Below are 23,806 nucleotides of genomic sequence, written 5' to 3' on the forward strand. Positions count from 1 at the left end.
CTGCGGCCGTCCTGTTTGACAGCAAAGGTTTCAGGTGGAGGGTGACTGAGCTTGAAGGGACTGCTGGATAGGCCAGCTGCGTTGGCGCAGGAGCTCACTGCAGAGTGAAAGTGGTTCTGTGGCCGCCAATGCCTGCTTGTTGGCTGCAGGCCCTCAGCCACCTTGTGGGTTAGCCTGTGACCCTGCCCGCTTCGAGAGCCACCTCCCCGAGGGGCCTCCTCACACATCGGGTCCTGCCTTTCCCTCTCCAGGGCATTTGGCCATGTTGACCTGGCCCTTGAAATAATCCTCCCAAGACTCTGAAGTTTTCCTTCCCAGTCCTGTCTTACCTCTGACTACCCCTCCACTCCTCTCCTGCTTTGGAGTGTTGGAGTCTCCAAGGATCCGGCCTGGGCCACCTTCCCTTGACACTCTGTCCCCCAACTGTCTCAGGACCTCCACGGTTGATTCCATCAGCAGCTGCCCGTGCCCCCAGCTTGGGTCTCAATGCCCCCCCCCCCCCGCAGTTCAGCTCCCATCCTCCGGTGCCGCCGCCCTCTCCCCCACGCTGGCCCATCTTTGCTGCCTGTGCAGTGACTCGTGATGTCGGGGTCCTCCCTCGGGCTGTCCAGTCTCTTCACCCCTGCCACACTCGGCAGATAGACCAACCCTGCCTGCTCCTGGCGTCCATTGTCCCGGAGCTCCTCCACCCTCTGGTTCCTCTTATGTGAAGCTGCCCGGAGGCCTCTTCCCAAGGCCGGACACCGCAGGTTCTAGCCGCGCCCCCCCAACTCCCACAAGGCCTCCCAGGGCCCCTCCCCACCTGCCCGGCCTTGCTGTTCTCCTGCTGCTCAACCTCCCCTGGATGGAACCCTTCCGCTCTGCCGGCCTGGGAACGCAAAGGTGAGATTCCCAGAGCTTCCACAGGTGTGCACCTCCAGGGGCGAGGTGAGACGGTATGTTCCGGTGCTAATGGAAGGCAGCTGATGGGGAGTCTGTGGGTCCCAGAACGGGGGGCCAGAGCACAGCCAGCTTCTCCGCAACTAGGGGACCCCAGGCCACTCGGAAGATCCTCAGACCTGTGAGACGTCAGGCTTCAGGGCCCCTGCCCTGGGAAGGAGCCCGCAGTGACCCTAAGTATGCCTGCCTCATGCTTCCCTCACCACAGCCCCAAGGTTGGGGTCTGCCTGGATGTGCCGGTGGCCTTCAAAGGGGGGGTCTGCAGACCAGATGCTTCGGGGCTACCTGGGGTTTCCAGGCCATCCCAGAAAAACTTCCCGGATTAGCACCTGCAGACTGGGCCTGGCCGTGTGCATTCTAGCAAGCTCCTTGTGCTGGACAGGACGGTGGCTCCCCAAAGCTGCCCACGTCCCAATTCCTGGAACCTGGGAATTCATGACCTTATGTGGCAGCAGGAACCTTGCAGCTGGGACTCAGGTTACAGAACTCCAGGTGGGGAGATGATCCTGGATTATCTGGGGGGGGGGGGTCCCAGTCTAATCACATGAGTTCTTCAACACAGAGCACTTTCCTGGCTGGGGTCAGAAAGAGACACGATGGTGGAAGGAGAGCCCGAGAGATGAGTGACTGCTGGCTTCGGAGAGAAACGAAGACCCCCGCCAGTGAACGCAGGTGGCCTCTAGAAACGGGAAGAGGCAGGGAAACGGCCTCTCCTCTCGAGCCTCCGGAAAGGACCACGGCCCCGCTGACACCCTGAGGTCAGCGCCGTGGGGCCCGCGTGGACTTGGGACCTACAGAACGGTAAGACCATCCGTGTGAAGTCTCCGGGTTTGTGGCGGTTTGTTACGGCCGCAGCAGAAAACCAATACACTCCTCCCGTGAGTTTACGTGGTTAAGAATCGCGAGGCTCTGCTGTGTAAGTTCAGTCGCCTACGCGGTTTCGTGTGGGTGGTCGTGAACGGAAGACCCCTCGATCCTAGCACCAGCTACCGCGTGCTTGAGCCCCCTGCTCAGAGTCTGGAGAGGGAGCGAACGAACGCGTGAACAGGTAAGCCCGATTGGCTCAGCTCCTCTTTTTTCCCCTGCAGGACACCCCCAAGGATGCTGCCCGTGTGGACTGCTATCGTGGACCAGCCTTGGCCAGAGGGCCCATCCCAGGTAGAAAACACGGCCTCGGTGGGCTGCGCTTGTGGGCCAGGGCTGCGGGTGGGGAGGCAGCGTGAGTGGTGTCAGGGACGAGGCGCCGTGGCCCGAGGGGAGGGCCAGGGAGACCCATGGGGCTGACACTGAAGGATGGGTGTGCCTTTGCCGGGACGTGGAGGCAGGGGGCATCCCAGGCACTTGGGCTTCAGCTGGGGCAACTTGGTGCCGAGTACAAACTGCGGGAGGGGCACGGCTGCCCCGGGGACAGCAGCGAGGTCCCTGAGGACTCGAGGACTCGGTCCCCCGGTCCCCTGCGGGCCGCTGAGGGGCTGGGGAGCTGGGAAGGCGGGTGGAGAGTGACGGGGGCGCAGGGAGAGCAGGCTGGGCGGTTGGAAGTTGGGCAGTGGGAGGGGACGCTCGTCCCTGAGGCCAGAGTCTGGGCTGAATTCAACGCTTGGCTGGAAGCAGGGGGCGAAGGGGGAAATGAGGGGGAGGAGGCTCCAGAGAAGGGGCACACAGAGCATAGTCTGGTGAGGAGGTTTAACTGGGAGAACTCTCTGGAAAAGGATCCTATTTCCAAGGGCTTCTTGTCTTTGGCAGCCCTTACAAAGCAAATTCTGAGAATTATCCATGCTTGGGTAAGTCTCAAGATACTGAAATTACAATGATTAAAATAAAAACAATACCAAACTGCAGAGTAAGTGTAGGGAAGTCCAACAAAGCTTTGGCTCTGCCATTTTTTTAAATACCAGGTTCTTTCCACAGAAACGTGCTAAGCCTGGCCTGTGTGTGCTGGGGCAGGAGGCCTGAGGCTTTGCCCCGGGTTCGGGGCTGAGGGCCAGCGGGTGGCTGGCGGCCGGTGTCCCTGTGCGGCGCCCCCGGGGGCCCGTGCGGGAGCCGTGTGGCGGCAGCGGGGGCAGCGGACCCTGGGCTCCGGGTGCAGAGCGCACGTGTTCACGCACTGGAGCTGGGTTCGGGTTGGCCCCCCTTGAGGTCGGGGAAGGCAGGACACGGGGCAGACCTGCGGGCGACCTGACAGCGGCCACACGAGGTCGAGGCTGCAGCTGCCGAAGAAGGTGCCCAGTCCCTCCCAGCTGAGGCCCCTCAGGCCTGACTCTGTGAGGAGGGAGTTAGTTAAGAAGAATCTGGAAGCGGGAAGGGTTTTGATAAATAACTTTTCTTTGGAAACAGAGGAAGGTCAGTGCACCTCGTTCTGTGGAGACCCAGGACGGCCAGGGCAAGGGTGAGCTTCTGAGGTTAGTGGGGACACTCCGGACGGTCCGAGGAACGAGCGGACTGCCTTGTGCTGACCCCTTCCCCTTCCTGAATTCAACACAAAGCAAGGAGGAAAGGCCCCAACACGAGACTTCGGTTCCTGAGGGAAACATTACTCCCTCACCCTTAGTAACTGCTTAAACAAATGTCTGAAACCTCATTAAAAACTTTAAACCACCCCTGCCCCCCGCCAGGCAGGGACAGCTGTGTTCGCGTATTAACGTTTCCTGTCCTCATGAGTGACGCTGACGCATTATAAATAGTTCTTTATTATGAGTTTATATAGCGCTTGATACATAAAATATATTTTATTTAAAATAGTTAAACTATTTCCGGCTATAAGCAGCTTATTCTGCTTCTCGCTAAAATCGTGTTCACACTCCGACGGGAGGGGCCGCTACTGCATACAAACAGGAAGACCCGGTCGGTGGCGGAACGGCACCACTCAGCATAGTGCTAGCAACTTCTTTTCGGAATAAGGGGATGATTCTAGATAATCCTTGGTGAAACATCACTGCTACTCTCTTACGCCAGCAGTACAGCGGGTTCCTAGATCCCAACTCCAGTTTGGCGTGTGGAAGTCACCACCCCTCGACCTCCTGCCCTGATGGCAAGAGCCACGGCCTTCCAGAAAAGTTGCACACCTCACGCCGAGCCCTGCTCGGCTCTCGGGCTGTCCCGTGGCTGACAGCCCCGTTCACAGGCTTTTCAAGCCCAGGTCTCGGCCTGCGGCACCTCATTCAAGCGCAGGGAGCCCGCGGCGGTGGAGAGGGCTCAGCGGTCCCACTCGTCTTCGGGGCCCGGCTCCTCGCCGTCCTCGTCCTCCGAGTCGGCGGACACTCTCTTGATTCTTTGGAGTGCCGCCTTGATACTTCCCTCCAGGTCGCTGGTCGGCTTGCTGCTGGCGCTCAGGCCGAGGCCAGAGCGCACCTTCTTCAGCTGGACCCCCCGCCGTATGGCAGCCAGAAGCTGCTCGTCGAAGGTGGCGTGGGGAGGGGTCAGAGCGGGCGCGTCCACCCGCCGCAGAGGGCTAGTGCCATCCCTTAGGGAGGCCAGCACTTCGTCCATGGACCCTGAAACGGAGCAGACAGAGCAGGGACGATCAGGAAACCATACCGTCTCCGCCCCAGAGGCCAGGACGTTCGGTCACACACCAGTCAATAACGCCACTTGAGCACATCAGCGTTCCATTACACAGGTGCTTCGGTTACCGGCCAGGAAGGTCGGTTGACCCTGTGGCCGCAGGGTCATCACTCCTGCCTCCCCCTGGCCGCCCCGTCCTCGAAGCCGCGGCGGCTCAGAGGCACGGTCACGCACACCTGTCCTCGCAACGGCTGCTTTTCAAGACACGGAGCTTATCTTTGTGTGATCCCGAAGCCTGGGGGAATGCCTGGGCTACAGATAATCTGACCCAGTGAGTGGGACAGCAGCGCACAGGTTCTGGAAATTGTATCTCCTCCGGTTTGCTTCCTACTCTAAGAAAATCTTTTCCTCCCGTGCACCCGCCGTGTTTCTCTGACTTCACTCTTGGGTGTGTCAGTGGTGACTCGTTCTGTGACAGTGACAGGAGGAGGTTTGCACACAGAGGCTGAAAGAAAGCTCATCCATGACAGTGAGCCTGGAGGCGGCGGCGCTGGGACCTCTCTGCACGCACCGCCTTCATTCCACCCACGGGAGTTACCTGAGCCAACGCGCAGCTCCTACCTGGGAGCGTGAGAAATGCTGGCAAAACACAAATGAGATCAGAGTCTCAAGGCCTTGGTGAGGAGAAGCCATTTTTACTCAGGCACCTTGAGACCCCCGAGGGGGTAAAATCCGTGACCGCCTGCTGGAGACGGGGTGGGGCTGTGGCCCCTAATGTAGAGTCTGGTGGTGGCGGGGGGCGGGGGGGGTGACCTGCAGGAGGAGTTGTTTCTGGTTTGGGATGAGAAGCCAGGCTAGGACTGACAAAATACTATTTCACTTTAGATTTAAATCCACAATAGTTTCCTTCCAGGAGTAAGAAGACAGAGTGTCACACTCTGGGGCATTTTCAGGGGGCTAACTCACATCTTCTGATTCTTTGCGGTGAAATGAGGCGCTGTGCATGTGCTGAGTAGGGCCTCCCGACACCGCGTGTGCGTTAGCCCTGAGCTGGGATGAGCGCCGCCCAGAGGTCTGCCCACACCCAAACTGCAGGCCGAGGCGTGCGTGCTCTTGCTCTTCCTTCACACTGTGTTGTTGCAAACCCCGTGCAGATGGGCCGGTTGATCTACATGTAAGAGTGTGGACATTTTCATTTGTACCTGCTTCTGGGTACGGGAGACTGTGAATTCAGAATCACTGGAACCACAGTTTGGAACGGTTCTGTTTATATGGCTCACATTGCCTACGGCAGCAGCCTTGCCCATCCTAGGTGGAGGGGCTCGGACACAGTCTTTGTAACAAATGTACACAGAATTCTTCTGGGATTTATCTGACCCCTCCCCTGCTGCCCAAAGCAGCAGGCTCTGAGTCTGGGCAGAAGGATTTAAGCCAGTCTCCCCAAGAGTCAATGTATCAGCCATAATTAGAACTACAAGTCAGAGTGACAGCCCTGTTCAACAAAGAATATTCATTCATGTGTATTCAGTGTATTGTACTTGCAAAGGCAAAATGGGGTCTGCTGGTTTTTTTGATCACTTCATTTTAGAAAGATCTTCCAAAATATGGTTTCTCAGTCCACCAGTCTGTCAGAACAGCCTTCTGTATTCTAATGTTCCTCGACAATAATTCCCAACCAATATTCAGCTTAAGATGCAACAATTAAATTCTGTAAATGACTCAGAGATGCAACAGTAGGCTTAAGCAATACTGAGAAAAATTCCAGTGGCAGAAATCAAATGCATACTCGTGTCTTAAGAACCTGAAATGGGGGATTCTTTAACAGCGACCCCAAGTCATGGGACCATTAAGTGTATGGAGATCGTTTCCTCCAGATGAGTTAGGGATAGCGGTTAGCAGACTCAGATTCAGGCTGTGCTAACTTTGCAATGAGAGAGCGATAACTTAAGGCAGCCTATGCTGGAGAACTGTAAGACTATAGAGAATTCTGCAAAAGATTTTGATTTGAAGGTGACTGCTCCTACAGCGAGAATGCTCCAGCCAGCCACTCGAGAACTGAGCGGGCAAAGAACCCCAGCAGTTACCTGGGCCTGCGAAACCAGCTGAGGAATAACGCGCTCTTCCAGCGGACGGCTCGGACGATTCGCACACCAGGGGACGTGGCTCATCGGCTGTTAGTAGCGTCCTCAAGTGTAAGTTCTGGTGATTTGTGGACGGAGAAAAAGAAAAGGGCAGAGCAGGGAGGGGCAGTGGGGGAGGGGGCAGGGGAGGGGGCGGGGGTGGGGGAGGGGGAGGCGGCGGTGACAGCTCCTCGCTGGATCTGCAGTGTGTTTGGTCACCAACAGCAACAGAGCTCTGGACAGTATTTCCAGAGCCATGTGGTTCCTCGGGGGTTTGCGCATTACTGACTTCAGAGAGGGGCACGCTTCGGGCCTCCCCAGAGGACAGATGGCTTCTGGCGGCCAGCGGAGAGGTCTGCGGGGAAGGCCCACGTGGCAGGCGTGGAGCTGCAGGTTCTGAGCAAGGGGTCTTTAGTACAGACCCACCTGGACATCTCTGAAAAGGAAACACTGCTGTGAGAAACTTGCCACAGTGCAAACTGTCAGAATGCGGAAACATGCTGTACGTAAACGCCAACCCATCTCTGCATGGATGGTTCTCATTTGCAACGTGGCTCCTTCTCACTCTGGACAGCAGCCCTTGCTACTAAATCAATTTCTAAGGAATAAGTATTCCTTTGATATATAATGCTTCCTCTGCAATAAAATAAATACATGAAAGTATATGCATATATGAAAACATTCATAGTTTTAGTACAAAAATAAGACTCGAAATAACAATAGGAAGTTAGCTGAGAAAATGATGGTGAATCTATTTAAAATATTAGACAGCAGCGAAAAATCAAACAGTACACAAAGTTGATGAAACATTCTTAAAAAATACAGATGATACAGTGTTACATTTATAACCCTGTAAAACAACAGCTGTATGAAAAATTCCCCCAGAGTGGACCTCAAAGTGACAGGTGTAACATGTCTCTTATTTTTAGGTTTAGAGTAGATTTTGTAATTTAAAAATGTAAATTTATTTTTTTAAATTTTATTTATTCGAGAGATCTAGAGAGCACAGCAGGGGGAGCGACAGAGGGAGAAACAGGTTCCCCGCTGAGCAGAGAGCCCAACGCAGGGATCCCAGCACCCCAGGATCATGACCTGAGCTGAAGGCAGACACTTAACTGACTGAGCCACACAGGTGCCCCTAAAAATATAAATTTAAAACATTCTGGTCTCTCGGGTATTATTTTGATAAAGAAAAACATAACCTTACCAAAAAAAAAGAACCTTGAGTGGTGGGAGGGTGGTCCCTAATGAAGGCATTAACTAGCCAATGAAACACATAAAATGTAAATACTATGTAGCCATTAGAATGAACTAGATTTATAATATATAAACATGAACACATTTCAAAAATGTAATTTAAGGTGGAAAAAAACTGGCAGAGACTGTATGTAATGTGATAACACTAATGTAAACTTAGTAGTAATATACCAAAGGTGTAATTCATGATAAAGAGTCAGGCATACCTCATCTTACTGTACTTTGCTTTATTTTACTTTGCAAATATTGCATTTTTTTTAATAAATTGAAGGTATGTGGCAACCCTGTGTCAGACAAGTCTGTCGGGGCCATTTTTCCAACAGCATTTGCTCACTTCATGTCTCTGTATCACATTTTGGCAATTCTTGCAATATTTCACATGTTTTCATCATTACGTTTGTTATGGTGATATGTGATCAGTGATCTTTGATGTTACTATTACATTTGTTTTGGGAGGGGCGCCTGGGTGGCTCAGTTGGTTAAGCGTCTGCCTTAGGCTCAGGTCGTGATCTTAGGGTCCTGGGATGGAGTCCCGCATCGGGCTCCCTGCTCAGCGGGGAGTCTGCTTCTCCCTCTCCACAGCTTGTGCTCTCGTGCTCTCTCCAAATAAATACAATCTTTAACAATGAACAACTGTTTTGGGGCCCCCAAACTGTGCCCATGTAAGACAGTCAACTTCATCATTGTCTTATTCTAGGAAACGGCCCCAGCCCACCTTCAGTGGCCACCACCCTGAGCCGCCAACAGCCAGTGACATGGGGGCAAGACCCTCCACCAGCAGAAAGACTACCACTAGCTGAAGGCTCAGACGATTGCATTTTGAGCAGTGAAGTATTTTTAAATGACGGTATGTACATTTTTTGTAGACATCGTGCTATTGCACACTTAACAGATGACAGTATAGTATAAACATCACTTTTATATGCACTAGGACACCAAAAACTTCACTTGCCTCGCTTTCCTGGGGTGGTCTGACCCCTGCACAGTCTCCCACCCACGTTTTTCTAAGTCTTCCCACAGCAAACAGGAAAGCGCTGGCAGCAAGACCCAGACCTCACCAATGCAGTCGCTAGTCAGTAGTGACTATGTGACATAGACAGAACTCCAGGCCAGACTCCAGGGGTCGTCCAACCATCCTGATGGCAGGGATGCCCAACCCCCCAGGACCCCTTCCTCGGCATCCCTGCGGCTGCAAGTCGCTGTGACTCTGGCCTGTTGAGTTCTGCCTTAGGTTGCTGAGAAGTCTGTCTCCCCAGGGCTCACCCAAGACAAATTCAGCCCTTGACCTCCTAGCAGCCCCTCAGATATTTAAAAACAACCTGTCTGGGCTCAACAAGTATCACGTATCACATGATTCACTTCCGGTCTTCTGCTCCTACTTCCTTCCTTCCAAATGTGGTCAAATTGGCTTTGTCCCCTTTGAGGGTGGCGCTTCTTGGCAAACACGGGACCCCCTCGTTCTCCAGGAGCTGCTTCTGTTTGTGCATCTTACAAATGCACAGGCTTTCCTGCAGCTTCACCACAAGTGACCGGTGGAAGGCTGAAGGAAACTAAATGCTCAAGCTTCTTTCCCCTGCGTTGAGACCCCACGCACTCTGCATCCCTGTCCACCACCCTCTGGAGAAGGATACACCTCCAAGGACCAAAAAAACCTGCACTTTAGACGAATGTGAGGTCAGTGGGTTTGATATTTTCACTCCCTGTTCCAGTCTGTTGAGAGCGTAGGTGGCCTGGTTCTGTCACCCTCCATCAGTCTATGCCTCCCATCTCCACGTGTGAAAAGTGGTCACTGATCAGCCAGTTCGAGGCTAAAGAGCCGGCCTTGCACCCCCAGATCCGTCCTCCATCCCGACTGCACTCCATTCACCAGCACCCTCCAGTAAGAGCTGACCGACTGGTTGTCCTACACACAGTCGCTTGGTTTTCATCTGGTTTTTACATGGCATCCCTCCTACTCGGTCTTCCCACTTCCAGAGGTGGGGTCTGGGCATTCGTGACTTTCAGAAGCTCCCCAGCTGATTCTGATGTGCTGCCCGGGCAGGAGAAGGCATATAAGCTTAAGCTAAGTGTAGCCGTTCGGGGCCGCAGGGTTAAGAAGTAAACGAGAACGAATGTACATGTTAGCACCGGGCCGGTATACAGTAGGTATTCATTAATGATCAGAGTAGTAAGCACATCAGAAAGCAAGCTGCAGTCAGTGTGTCCTGATTTATCACTCCAGTGGTCCCCAGTGGTCCCCTTTCTTGTTGGAATCACGGCACACCTTCAGTACCTTATTCGAGAATTTTGTCTGGGCGCAGGTGAGCTCTCCCTTTGGGGGCAGCTACAGACTTGGGTCTTTGTGAAGGTGTGTGTTGTAGGTGTGTGATGAAAACAATTTATGTGTCAGCCTTTTATATTAAACCATGTTTAACATTGTTTTTAAATAAGTAGCTATTTACTTTCTTTTTAAACCTATTCAACTTTTCACAGGGCACTTAACCATACTGTGTCACTGTGCTCTCAACTGCATTTGAGAGAATTCTTTGTTACAAGGAAGGAAAAAGCGAGCTAAAGTTGAGGCCAGTTTAACTGTTCCCAATTTTTCTGGCTGGGCAACACCACGGCGGGCAGAGTCAGCACCACTGGGGCAGGAGGGGAGAGCAAGAACCCTGGTGCACAGCAGTGTCAAAAACTTAATATTCTAAGATTTTTGGGCACCTGGGTGGCTCAGTCGGTTAAGCGTCTGCCTTCGGCTCAGGTCGTGATCTCAGGGTCCTGGGATCAAGCCCCACGACTGGCTCCCTGCTCAGCGGGGGCCGCTCCACCCTCTCCCTCTGCCCCTCCCTCCAATTGTGCGTGTGCACTCACTCGCTCGCTCTCAAATAAATAAAATCTTTTTAAAAATATTCTCATATTTTTGTTTTTTATTCCTACACTAAAAATAATGGCGTTTGGGGAACATTTTGTGTTCCAAATGATCTGTTCATAATACTTGACACTCTTCTCCCAGCATGGGTGATCTTCATTTATTTCTCCAGAAAATGCAGGTGAGGTGACTATTTCTAGAACTTACCTCTTTAAATGCTCTCAACCGCTGGAGTGTTTTTTTGCGTTCCTGGTTTATCCATTCTCTCTTCTTTTGCTCCTCTTCTTTCATTTTGTCTCTTTTCTATATTTAAAGAATCATATGTTTGTACATTTCTCAAAGTAGAAGTCTTGAGAAAGAAAGGGTCTGTGACCTGACGCTGGCCCCCCAACTTAGCCCGACTCCCGCACCCCCTCCCCAGGCTGCAGGCTCCCCAGGATCAAGCGTGCCCCCATCCAGGGCAGAGGAGTTCCACTGTCCAGATTTAAGCCAGTGTGTCACGTGATGCAAACATAAGACATGTTCTTTTCAACCACTTACCACCTGGATACTATGATGCTGATGAAAATGTTTCCTACTTTCTTCAGCCAACTGCAGTCGGAGCCGATGATTCTCTTTGCACTGATCCTGGGAGAACAAGACAAGTCACCTGCACGTTGTCAGTGTTACCGTGGGCTCTAGCAGAGCAGTTCAGCAGAAGGAGGCACTGTGTGCTGTCGTGTGAGGCATTCATTCTCAGGAGTTTCTGGCGTGGCTCCAGGGTTCTGCCTCCCCTCAGTCACGGGGCCCGTGCTGACAGGCTATTTATGGGGATCGACGGCACCCAGTGGTAAGGACCACAGCTGATTCAGTGCCGTGAAAAATGGAAAAGCGAAGCCCCCAAGTGGAAATGAGGGGACACACAGGCATCCCCTGTGCTGAAATGGCATGTGTCCTAGGAACCTGTTTCCATGTGATTGTTTTAAACACATCTCCCCATAATATTACAACAGTAATTACATTTCCGAACATACCTATACAACCATATCCAACCCACAAATACCTAGAAAATTATATTAAAAACTGTATTTTAGGGTGCCTGGGTGGCTCAGTCGTTTAGTGTCTGCCTTCGGCTCAGGTCATGATCCCAGGGTCCTGGGATCGAGCCCCACATCAGGCTCCCTGCTCCGCGGGGAGTCTGCTTCTCCCTCTCCCACTCCCCCTGCTTGTGTTCCCTCTCTTGCTGTGTCTCTCTCTGTCAAAAAAGAAATAAAAATCTTAAAAAAAAAAAAAACTATATTTTAACTGTGCTGAATCATTCTTGGTATATTATCTTTTATGTAATCATGGAGTTTTTAAAAATTAAGAAAAAATCACTCCCAAATATAAGGATTGATATGAGTTGAATATTCTTTTTTTAGATTTAAAAAAAATTTTTAAGCCCTCTCTACACCCAACATGGGCCTCAAACTCACAACACCAAGATCAAGAGTTGCACGCTCCACTGACTGAGCCAGCCAGGCGCCTCGTTATTTCTAATATTCTATAATCAATAATTTACAATAGAATAAATTTTGGAATGTACTATAGCTGATTATTAGAAGTTTCTACCTACCATGATCTTTAAAATACGTGTGTATGTAACAGGCATTCGACAAAACAGTTGCTGAATGGATTAATCAAAATCTAGAGATTATGGTAAATGCTTAGACCCCAAAAGAAACAGAATCCTTTTTTAAAAAATGTAAATATATTTGTAGCCACTGATAGCCATATAAACACACAAGAAATTAATCACCGTATTGGTAGAAAGCCTGCCTTTCAATACTTTATTTTCCATAGGAGTTGTCCTGGATGGGGAAGGAAGGAGAGAGGCCGGCCCGCCCGCCCGCCTACCTGTCTGCTCCTGAGGCGGGCTCTCCGGGCGCAGACCCTGCCCCGCTGGGACTCCAGACGCTGGTACCGCCGGCTCAGCTCTCTCACCTGCACGCCCCTGTCCCCCGGCAGCCCTGGCACGCCATCCAGGGCTCCCAGCTCCTCTGGACTTTCACATGGGTCGTAGTAGACAACTTCCTCCTCTTTATCTAGAAACATATTGATGACGTTTTTAAAGCATCGTTGGGTATAAAAAAAAAACACATAAAAATACTTTAAATGTAAAAAAGTAAAGATGACTTGTAACCATTCCACCCAGGGAGAGCCACTATTAATGTGTGTGTACACGTACACGCAGCTACACACACACAGAGCCACACACATCAATAACACAGTACTAAGAAGACATTTTCCATGTGATGGAAATAGAATTTTAATGGCAACACAGTATTCTTTAATTTGAGCATTCTGCATTGTTAGAATATTCCAGGGTTCCATTATTATCAATTTCACGGTGATGAACATCTGAACATAAAATCTGCGTACATTTTTTTTTTTTTTAAGATTTTCATTTATTTGACAGAGACACAGCGAGAGAGGGAACACAAACAGAGGGAGGGGTAGAGGGAGAAGCAGACCCCCACCAAGCAGGGATGCGGGGCTCGATCCCAGGACTCTGGGACGATGACCTGAGCCGAAGGCAGACGCTTAACGACTGAGCCACCCAGGCGCCCCCTCTGCGTACATTTTTATTACTTCTTTAGAAGATGATGAATGTCAGGGCTCTTGATAATCAGCATTCCAGTGGCCCTCCAGAAAGGCAACCTACATTCTACCAACAGTGTGGCATTAAGATGCCTTAAAGATACTAAATCTTGATTACATATTTTTAAAAATACATGCTGCTTGTAACACATCCCAGCCCTACAGAACTGAATTAAAATAGAAAGTGAAATTTTCTTCTTCCTTTCCCAAACCTTTGGAATCCCATTCCTGGAGGAAAACATTATGAACAATTTTGCATGCATCTTCCCAGATTAACTTTTTAAATAGGATTTTCCCCTAAATATGTAAAATACTTATAACCTGAAGTTACTGTAAAGTTTTTTGAATACCTAGGATTAAATTAAATGTTTTGATTCAGTATGAAGAAAATCATTATGCTTGGAGAAACCTGAAGGGGGAAAAAAAGCCTTGAGTCAAAGGATACCATGTTCTTGGATGGGAAGACTTAAAATTGCAAAGATGACTCCCCAATTAATCTCTAATTTTAAGCATAATCCCAATAAAAATTCCAAGGAGTTCTGGTTTTTTGGGGGGTTTGTTTTGTTTTTTGGTGTTTTTTTTTTTTTTGGTTTGGAACTTGCCAAAATGATTCTAAAGTTCGTCTGGAAGAATACAGGAGTGAGAAGAGTCAGAAAACCTCAGGAAAAGCAGAGTACTGAGGGAGGTGCTTGTTGTCCAGACACTCAAATGTACATCCAAGGACAGTGATAAGAACATATGGGACCAGCACCGGAAGCCACTCACGAACTAGCGAAAAGAAAAGAATAATGCATAATTAGATAAAAATAAATGTAATAATTCTGGATATGAGACAGGAAGCCAGTCAAAGCACTTGGGGAAAATGTTTTCAAAATCAGTGACTGGGACTACCTAGCAATTTGGGGGGTAGGTTAGATTCCTACCTCACATCAAAATTAATTTAACCTGGATTAAAGAGCTAAGTGTTTGGTGTTTTTTTTTTTAATCACAAACATACTAAAAACATCAGTAAAATATTGATAAGTTTGGGGATGAGGAGCCCTTTGCCAGGTGTAACAACAAACACAGAAAGCAGATAGGACTTCCTAAAAATGAAGTATTTCTGCAAGGCAAGAAAAAGCAAATGACGGGGAGAAATTCTTTGCAACCCAGGACAGATAATAAGAGTAATAGCCTTAGTATGGAAAGGGAACGTTCCAAAGAAAAATGGGCAAAGACCACGGACAGACAGTTAATAAAAGAAATATAGACGGCCAGTAAACATGCAAAATCGTGCCTGCCATGCTTGTGATTAAATACATGAAAAGTACAAGATGTCATTGTTTTCAATCAAGTAGGCAAGAACTTAAAAGAATGGCATAAGTGTGGGGAAACAGCTATTTTCATCATCTGCCGTGACTTTTTGCACAACCTCAGTCTAGAAGGCCGTTATGTGGTACGGAATTTGGAAATCAGAAGATAACAGAGGTGAGGAAAAAACGTGCATTGGATGATTATTGTAGTGTTAGCAGGTATGTGTCAACATGCAAAGTCTGCACTGTCCCTGACCCAACGATTCCACCTTTGGAAATTTATTCCAAGTAAATAATCTTGGGCGCCTGGGTGGCTCAGTCGGTTAAGTGTCTGCCTCCAGCTCAGGTCATGATCCCAGGGTCCTGGGATCAGGCTTCCTGCTCGGCGGGGAGTCTGCTTCTCCCTCTCCCTCTGCCTGCTACTCCCCTTGCTTGTGCTCTTTCTCACGCTCTCTCTCAAATAAATAAATAAAATTAAAAAAAAAAATCTCTCCTACACGCAAGGGTGTGTAAAGGAAGGTTCTTCACCACACTGTCATTTGCAATAGTGAAAGACTCGAAATCATGGTATATCTGTATAATCGAATACTGTGAAGCCATTAAAATGTCTGATGTTTTTCTTACTTAAACGGAAAGGTGGTTATTATGTATTAAATGAGGTTACTAGACAGGATATAGAGTTTTGGTTTAAAAATTGGTATTTACTTAATGTGCATCAGTATACAAACGAGGCTCCCCAGCACACTGTTCTCCCTCCATATCTGTAGGTGATGGAACTGGGAATAACCGTTTTCCTCTCTTTGTTTTGCTGTATGTTTAACTATGAATATATCACTGGAATAACAAAAATGCTAAAAGGAAACTTTAGGAAATTTCAGTAGATGTTTTAGCCAACTTAGAAGAATAACGTGGCCTCTATCTCCTTGGAGGTGTGATTTAGACATTTTAACGTATACATTTAAATATAAATCTTACCTTTTATAAGCCTTTTAATTGAGTCCAACTGCGTTATAAGTAGTATTTCTTCGTATTTTAATATCTCGAATTTAACCTCATACAGCTCTAACTGGACTTCATAATATTGTATTTCTAATTCATCTACAACATCTATATTTTTTTCTTGTTCTGGAAGATCTTCCATCTTGTTTTCATGAAAAAAATAAGAGCAAGTTAAAGTAAGTAGCACACTTTGGACAATTTTCTATTCTCTGCTTAGGACCAAATAGAAAGAGACAGAAAAGAAGCATTTTGCCATTTTAAGTAACAAAACAAAAATGCCTTATTCAACGCTTGTTACATATACTTTAACTTACCCTTGAAACATCTGAAAACATTTAGGTTTAGAGAAAAATCAATGCCAGTGAGGCATTTGCAGTGTTTCCTGCTTCAAACTCGTAACATTACAGGAAGAAATTTAAGTGGCTGTGATCCTAGGATGAAGGACCTTTGTATTACTCTCGAGTTGTGCTGAAACACTGCTTGATTAAGTGTATTACCCACTTCAGTACTGAGCTCAGTGTTATTACCAGGAACATTTTATAAGAGAATGTTTCAAAAGCATCTTGACCAAAAGGAAGCTTTATGGCCAACCTTCCACAGTCTAAATTCTCAGCTAGTAAAAGATGTTGGAATGAGTAAAGCAAGAAAGGTCTGTTAACTGTGCTTGGAAAGAAAGGTGCTACCTACAGATGTAGGGTTTTCCCTCCCTCCCTCCCTCCCTCCCTCCCTTTCTTCTCTCTTTCTCTCTCTCTCCCTCTCGTGTGTGTGTGTGTGTGTGTGTGTGTGCACATGCATGTGCGTGAGTTGGGGGGTAGGAAGCAGAGGGAGAAGGAATCTTAAGCAGGCTCCACGACCAGCGTGGACTGAGATCACAAACTGAGCCAAAATCAAGAATCAGACACTCAACCAACTGAGCCACCCATGTGCCCTAAAAGTGTGTGTGTGTTTTTTTTTTTATCCAAGTTTCATTTATCTTTGTCTTACCTTTCTCTGAATTTCAGCTCTTTTGTGATTTAAACACAACTCTCTGGCTCTCGTGAGCTGCAGAGTCTCTCGGGCTAACATCAGCTTGAGTTTTTCTAACCTGGGAGTTGCTGTGGCCCAGGCAGCCTGGCCAAATCTCTTCTTGTCCTGTTCCATTTGTTTCTGCATTCCTGTTGGATTGTAATTAATAAAATAAAACATACTTACAACTCATTGAAAAGGGAAAAAATTTATCCCGAGCTAATTATTTGTTTACTGCCTTCCACGTTACTTGCAAAACATCCTTTCTAAAAGAAAAACTTTTATTTTAATGATTTTTTATTGTCGCAAAAAAACTACATGGACATCAGTATAAAAATTTTAGATACTTTGGGGAACCTGGCTGGCTCAGTCGGTGGAGCGTGGGAAACTTGATCTTGGGGTTGTGAGTTCGAGCCCCACGTTGGGTGTAGAGAATACTTAAAATCTTTACAAAAAATTTTAGATACTTCATTTAAAAAAATAATCATGAATCTCATCTACTTGAGGCGATGTTTCTTACATTTTGGTGCATATACATTGAGACTGTTTCTACGTCAAGCTAGACAGAGAGTTTGAACCAAAAACAAAAGATAAACAAAAAACCCCGTAAGGGGCACCTGGGTGGCCCAGTTGGTTGAGTGTCTGCCTTCAGCTCGGGTCACGATCCCGGGGTCCTGGGTATCGAGTTCCATGTTGTACTCCCTGCTCAGCAGGGAGTGTGCTTCTCCCTCTGCCCCTCTCCCTGCTTGTGCTCTTGCTCAAATAGATGAATAAAATCTTAAAAAAAAAAACCCACAAGATCATCATTCTTCTTTGTAGCTTATTTATTTCACTTAATGTATTGTGGAACTCTCACCATTTATAAAAACAGATACAGAGAATCACACTTCATAGCCACATGATGTTTCACTTTATGAATGGAACCTAACTGACAGACATTAGGTTTCCTGTTTGGGGTCATCATCTACCATGACTTACTTACTCCATCAGACAGAAGTCCTTCGCTGGCCCCACTCACCCCTGCCTGTCTGCGGCATTCTCTCACACCCCGTGCCCCTTCCCCTTCTGTCTCCAGCCCCCACGCCTTCTTTAAGTTCCTCACACTCACCAAGCTCCCTCCAGCCATGGAACTTGGCGAGTGCCGTTTCTTCTGCCTGGGACACTCTTCCCTCACTTTGATGCTCTCTCAACTCCCACTGACCCTTCAGAGATCGGGCAGGCGCCACTTCCCAGAGGCCTTCACTAACCTAGCGAAGGAGCCTCAGGCCTCTCGGTGGCTCTCAGAGCCCCCTACTTCTCTTCTCCATGTGGCCGGCTGCTACTGCCATCTTTCATGTGTTTGAAGGAATACATAAGATCTCTCTCCCCTCACGAGACCGTACAGTGTCTGTCAATGCTTATCCTCACACTGAATCCTCAGCTCCTAGGAAACACAGTGCCTCGTGGTCAAGAGGCACTCAAATGTTTGTTGTATAAAATGAAAATAACGCACATCTTAGTATAGAATTTTAATTTGTTACCTGCTAATGCTTTTACTGTTTCTTTAAAATAATTCACTGTAATGTCCTGAATAGAGACTATAGCTTCTTCAGCCTGTCTGGTCCATTCTTTGGCTTCCTTCTGCAAGGCAACTATCCTCTTAGGACCCAAATCATCCTCATCCAAGGATTTCTACAAAAGAAGGGAAAATTGTATTAGTAAGAGAGAACAGTAATGCAGAGCCACAGGAAATTGAAAGGAAATTGGTTACATGGATTATTTCAACTACTTTTATTTTTAAGATTTTATTTATTTGAGAGACAGAGAGGAGAGAGCACGAGAGGGGAAAGGGTCAGAGAGAGAAGCAGACTCCCTGCTGAGCAGGGAGCCTGATGCAGGACTTGATCCCGGGACTCCAGGATCATGACCTGAGCCGAAGGCAGCTGACTAACTGACTGAGCCACCCAGGCACACCTCAACTACTTTTATTACTACTCCTCAGTTAATTAAATTTCATTCATTCAGCAATTCCTTACTGAGTATGAATGAGGCTCTAAGCTACGCACCACCTGGAAGACAAAGGAATACTCTGGGGCATGAAGAAAAATAAAAATCTACTTTTACTTTGCATTACTAGAATAACATTTTCTAGACAGGAATGCTCTCAAGTTATGTTTCTCTATTAATACATAATTGTTTAGGGGCACCTGGCTGGCTCAGCTGGTGGAGTGTGAGACTCTTGATCTTGGGGTTGTGAGTTCAAGCCCCATGTTGGGTGTAGAGATTATGTTAAAAATATAAAAATTTAGGGCGCCTGGGTGGCTCAGTTGGTTAAGCGACTGCCTTCAGCTCAGGTCATGATCCTGGAGTCCCGGGATCGAGTCCCACATCGGGCTCCCTGCTCAGCAGGGAGTCTGCTTCTCCCTCTGACCCTCTTCCCTCTCACGCTCTCTATCTCTCATTCTCTCTCTCAAATAAAATCTTTAAAAAATATATATATAAAAATTTAGAAAAAACCCGCAATTGTTTAAATGACACCCGTGCCATTGAACGTTTAGCACAGGGCCTGGTACACGGCATTCAAGGGTTAGCTGTTGCTAGTTTCTTTTAGGCATGTGGCAGGAAACTTTTTCAATACAATAATTCTTCTCTGAAGGGCAAAAATAATACAATAACCTAAAAGATAGTAAAATCTATACATATAATTACAACATATGCTAGTAGTCATTTAGCATCCAATTCTTCTACAAAGCTATTAATATAAGAAATACCTACAGGTTAGCCATCAGGAAAATGTAAATCAAACCTATAGGATGCCACTTCACACCCACTAGGATGGCTAAAACCAAAAAGACAATAACAAGTGTTGACAATAATGTGGACAAACAGGAACCCTCATTTACTGCTGGTAGGAACGTAAAATGGCACGTTTGCACTGGAAAACAGTCTGACAGTTCTTTGGAAGGGCTACATATAGTTATCATATGACCCAGCAATTCCGCTACTAGGTATATATCCAAGAGAAATGAAAACATATGTCCACACAGAAACTTGTACACAGATGTTCACAGCAGCATTATTCCTAATAATCAGAAAGTGAAAACAACCTAAATGTCCATGAAACAACCCAAATGTCCATCAGCTGCTAAGTGGTTAAGTAAAATGTGCGATATCCATATAGTGAATACTGTAAGACCATAGAAAGGAAGGAAGTTGTGGTACATGCTACAGCATGGAGGGACCCTGAAAACATTATGCGACATGAAAAGAGCCAGACACAAAGGGCCACATCTTGTATGATCCCATACAAGATGAAATGCTCAGAAGCAGAAAGTAGACTGGTGGTCGCCTAGGGTCGGAGGGGGAATGGGGAGTGACTGCTAATGGGCATGGGGTTTCTTTTGGGGGTGATGAAAACGTTCTGGAGCTAGAGAGTGGTGATAGTTGCTCAAATGAATATACTAAAAACCACTGAATTGTACACCTTAAACAAGTGAATGGCATGGTCTGTGAATTATATCTCAGTGAAGCTGTTAAAGAAAAAAATATATATAGGAAGAAAAGACTATCCAAATAATAAACTTTCAGAATAACGAGCAGAACAACTTTCTCTGGAAATTTAAGTGGCAAACAGGACACAATTTCTACAGTAGGATAGCTTGGCAGGGGCCATGAGTACATGTGTGGAAGGCTGGCCCAGTGCAGGGGGGCAGAGATCTCTCTCATGTCTTCTGATTCCAGCTGGTTGAGACCCAGGGAAAGCTATTTAACCTCTCTGGGCTCTAGGTTCCTTTGTAACACTGACAGGAGAATGCCTACTCTAACTAGGGTCACTGGGTTATTCCATAGCTCAAGGAAATAAGAGCGATGGCAACATTTACTAAAGCTTAAATTACTGAATTATGATCCAGGGCCTTGCTATTTATATTTTCATCCTGTTTCTTAGAAATCTGCATATGTCCTTAGAGGCTGAAGATAGGCTAAAGTAAATAAGCATCACATCAAAAACAAGTCATCAGCAAAGAACGTGTTTAACCCTTGAAAAGCTGCAGAAATCTTGATGTATTCAGATGCCCAATGTAAAATGCCTTCATTTTAAAATGAGTTTTTAAAAATAAATTCAGTATATATATCCTACCATCTAAACAGAAGGATGAACCCAAGGTGCAAACAGACCAAATCTTAAATGGGACTAAAGAAATAATATGTGACAAATAAATTTGATAAAATAAAAAATATAAAGAAAACATACCAAAATACCAAGCTTACATAAAGTTGCAACTTCTCTCATATCCCTAAATGGCTTCAGCAGATACTGGAAGAACATAGTTGCCCCAGTAACTAATTCCTGGTATGCTTCATCTTCCTCTCGATAAACATTCATTAGTGCTACCATGGTGTGGGCTTTATCGTGCCCCTGAAGAACCTAGAAGACAGAATGTAAGTAGAGCTCAAGTAAGGACAGATTTATAAGATCATACCAAACAAATAAAACTAAAGAAACTTTAATGCCCTAAACTTTAATATTTAAAATACTGATTAAATTTAAAAATGCTATTGTCCTCCAACCAAGAGGCTCAGTAAAACAAGAATGGTTAAATTAAATCATGCTATATCCATGGTAGAATGTTATTGCTGTAATCATTCAATGGTGTGACACCCCTAACAAACTCCTTTTATAAAGCCATTGTAATTTATAAAGCTCATTCTATATGCAGCTTAAGACGATGTAATTAAGATTTTGAAATGTGGCTGAATTCTTCTCCCACACCCCCCCTCTCCTTCCTCAAAAGAATGCACAGAAAAATCATCCAGATTAAGAAGGGCCTACAATGAGAATGAGCAAGCTAGAAGACATGTCCAGGGTGTTAGAGCACTAAAGCTTGGCCACCCGTCGTAAATTGTGGATACACACGCCGTATTTTTTCTCCCAAACCCTTCTGTGAACTTGCGTTCCCCCTCCCCTTAAATTCTGTAAGTTTATCACTCAAAGAATGAATTGTTCGGCGTCCCCCATGACCTCTTTTAAGCTTAAAATTGCACTCCTGTTGCTATTCCAAATCGATAAATAAAGCTCCACCCCGTCGGCTTTCCATCTGACCGAGTCTGCGTTACCTTTCCAAACCTGTCTCCTAGAGGCCCCTTCATCTTCTAAAGCAGTGGTCGCCACTGTTCCCGTCCCCGCATGCGCAGAACCGGGACGTGTTTACATCTAGTCTGTGGTGGTGTTTCCCACCTGTATTACAGCTGTTTCCGGTTCTGCTTTCGCTATTCTCCCGCAAATCCTGTTAGGACAGCCGGCTCTGCCAGCGTCTTCAGAGAACGGGGTCGGGGGCAGGCTCCAGACGGAGAAGGCACGCCGACCCGCCTGAGCACGCCCCCCCGCTCCGTCCCCAGCTCCCCCACAGGTGACAGGCACCTGTGCACCTGCGCGCGCCCTGCCCTGTCCACGCCCACCGTCGCCCGGCCGGCCGGCAGCCGGGCTCTCGGAAACACTGCACACCCACCCACCCACCTAGCGCCCGCACCATTGCGGCGGCCCGGGCCCGGCCAGGCGGAAGGGGGCCGGCGCGTACCTGGCGCAGCCGCGCGCCCGCCGCGGTCCACCGCGCGCGCAGGGCCCTCTCCCGGAAGTCGCGCAGGCTCTCGCAGTCGGGCGCGCCGCCGTCGGCGGGGAAGAGCGCGTCGCGCACCGCTGCGCCGCCGCAGCCGCTCGCAGCGTCGCCCAGGTAGCGCTCCAGGCGCCCGCACAGCTCCTGCAGCGCCGCGTCCCCGAGGCCCGTGCGCGCCGGCCACACCAGCGCCCACAGCCCGAGCCCCAGGCCCCAGGCCCCGCCGGCGCGTGCGTCCAGCTCCGGCGGCAGCGGCGGGAAGCAGCTCTCCAGCGGCGGCCACAGCGCCGCCAGCTGCCGGTGAGCGCCGCGGAGCCCGGCGGCAGAGAGCAGGCCCGCCCAGCTGGGAGGGGACGCGGCCGGCTCGGGCTCGGGCCGGCTCCCCTCGCGCCGCCGCCGCTGCGCCGTGCGGTCGTGACAGGTCACCGCGAACTTGCCCTCCGCGTCGTTCCAGGCCACGAGGAAGCGCAGCTGGTGCCGCTCGGGCTCGGCGAAGAGGTCCTCGCGGACCGGCACCCAGCCCTCCAAGCTGTCGGGCTGCTCGTCCTCCATGGCCTGCGGCTCAGCGGCCCGCGGACCTGGCTCGCGCGCGCCTGGCCTCTCCGCACCCCCAGGGGCGGGTGGCGGACCGCGACATTCTGGCTGGACTGCGCTCGCGTCAGAGCCCGTCGGGCTCACCCCCGCCCCCCGGCGCCTCTGATTGGCTGTCAGCGCGTGGGCGGGTTCTCGGCAGCCAATGAGAACGTCAGAAGTCTGTCTCCGTCCGGGCCCTGGGAAGCAGTCCTTGTCGCAACCCTGTCCCTGAGCCGCAGAACTTCCACTCTTGCCTCACCTCTTCCACCTTTGTACCTACTGACGTAGGAAAAGTGTTCCTTACATGAACGAGTTATCGTCTTAGCCTCCTGCGCTAAACTGCGAAACTCCTGAGAACCGGGGCCGGCTGATTCGGTCCTTGCTCACTAGGGCGCCCGTGGATACCGGAGGGTTCCTGCGCCCAGGGACGGTGCAAACTAGCTGGAGACCAAACGTTAAATCAAACGTAGGAGTTATTGGCTGAGGGCCTCTAAGCGCCAACCACTGGGTAAAAGCCACGCATCTGTTGTTACCGATTCAGCAAGCTTTCGTGGAGTGTCTACTGTGTCCAGGTCTGGGGGCGTACATAAAAGATGTCTCTCTGTCCTCAAAGCATCCCAGGTCCCAGACCGGATGTTTACATACAGTGTGTTCCTACCCTTCTTTTTACAGCCAAGCAGACGGAGACCCACAAAGAACCTTGTCCTAACATACGCACGCAGGCTAAGAAGACCACATGGCTCCCCAAGACCTGTTGAAGGAGATGGGGAAATCTAATTTGCACGTGGGGGTGGGATGTGACTTAGAGGGTTACTAAGACAGCCGTGGTCTGTGTGCGGGAAAGGCACCGTGCGCACCCGGAAACACAGTGCAGGTCAGCTTCTGTCCTGTGAGTGCATGGGGTGGGGAGGCTGTCCAGGGAAGGGAGGTGGGGGGAGATGCCCCGAAAGCCCGGAGGAGGAGCCCTTCCCCGAGTCTGGGCTCCAGAGGGTTAGATTCAGGAACCGGTGAAAGCTTTTGAAGGTTTGGAACTGGGGAAGCCGGAAATCAGCTTCGCCGTTG

The 23,806-nt window shown here is 48.8% G+C and overlaps 2 protein-coding genes and 1 long non-coding RNA gene across 7 annotated transcripts in view; 2 read left to right on the forward strand and 1 right to left on the reverse strand.

The window, feature by feature from the left end:
- Positions 1–1,466: 1,466 nt before the first annotated feature.
- LOC114198131 (uncharacterized) lies at positions 1,467–11,930 on the forward strand. 2 transcript variants are annotated; one of them, XR_003607039.2, is made up of 6 exons: positions 1,467–1,740; positions 2,028–2,097; positions 6,467–6,632; positions 8,515–8,664; positions 9,284–9,491; positions 11,253–11,930. It is a non-coding gene; the product is annotated as an uncharacterized LOC114198131 (long non-coding RNA). The 2 variants fall into 2 exon arrangements; XR_003607040.2 differs by having other exon boundaries at positions 9,332–9,491.
- WHAMM (WASP homolog associated with actin, golgi membranes and microtubules) lies at positions 3,604–22,832 on the reverse strand. Of its 2 annotated transcripts, none has more exons than XM_028089425.2 (10): positions 22,136–22,831; positions 20,812–20,985; positions 18,101–18,251; positions 16,560–16,729; positions 15,552–15,717; positions 12,541–12,728; positions 11,206–11,292; positions 10,873–10,968; positions 6,525–6,996; positions 3,604–4,430 (listed from the first exon to the last, which is right to left on the reverse strand). In XM_028089425.2, the coding sequence occupies exons 1-10, from the start codon at positions 22,721–22,723 to the stop codon at positions 4,132–4,134; spliced, it is 2,391 nt and encodes a 796-aa protein (XP_027945226.2). In that variant the 5' UTR covers positions 22,724–22,831; the 3' UTR covers positions 3,604–4,131. The 2 variants fall into 2 exon arrangements, with proteins under 2 accessions (XP_027945226.2, XP_087881050.1); XM_088024924.1 differs by lacking the exon at positions 3,604–4,430 and adding an exon at positions 5,407–5,608 and having other exon boundaries at positions 22,136–22,832.
- Positions 22,495–23,806, forward strand: part of FSD2 (fibronectin type III and SPRY domain containing 2) — a 45,721-nt gene continuing 44,409 nt past the window's right edge. For 2 of the 3 annotated variants that reach the window (XM_028089426.2, XM_028089427.2), the window contains exon 1: positions 22,495–23,618. The gene's annotated coding sequence lies outside the window, so the exon portion shown is untranslated. The remainder of the gene's footprint in view (positions 23,619–23,806) is intronic. The other variant, XM_028089429.2, reaches the window with a different exon arrangement.

The sequence above is a fragment of the Eumetopias jubatus genome, unplaced genomic scaffold (assembly GCF_037043125.1).
Source record: "Eumetopias jubatus isolate StellerSeaLion01/CBP00866 unplaced genomic scaffold, mEumJub1_p1.0 scaffold_7, whole genome shotgun sequence".
In the NCBI taxonomy this organism is placed as follows: domain Eukaryota; kingdom Metazoa; phylum Chordata; class Mammalia; order Carnivora; family Otariidae; genus Eumetopias; species Eumetopias jubatus.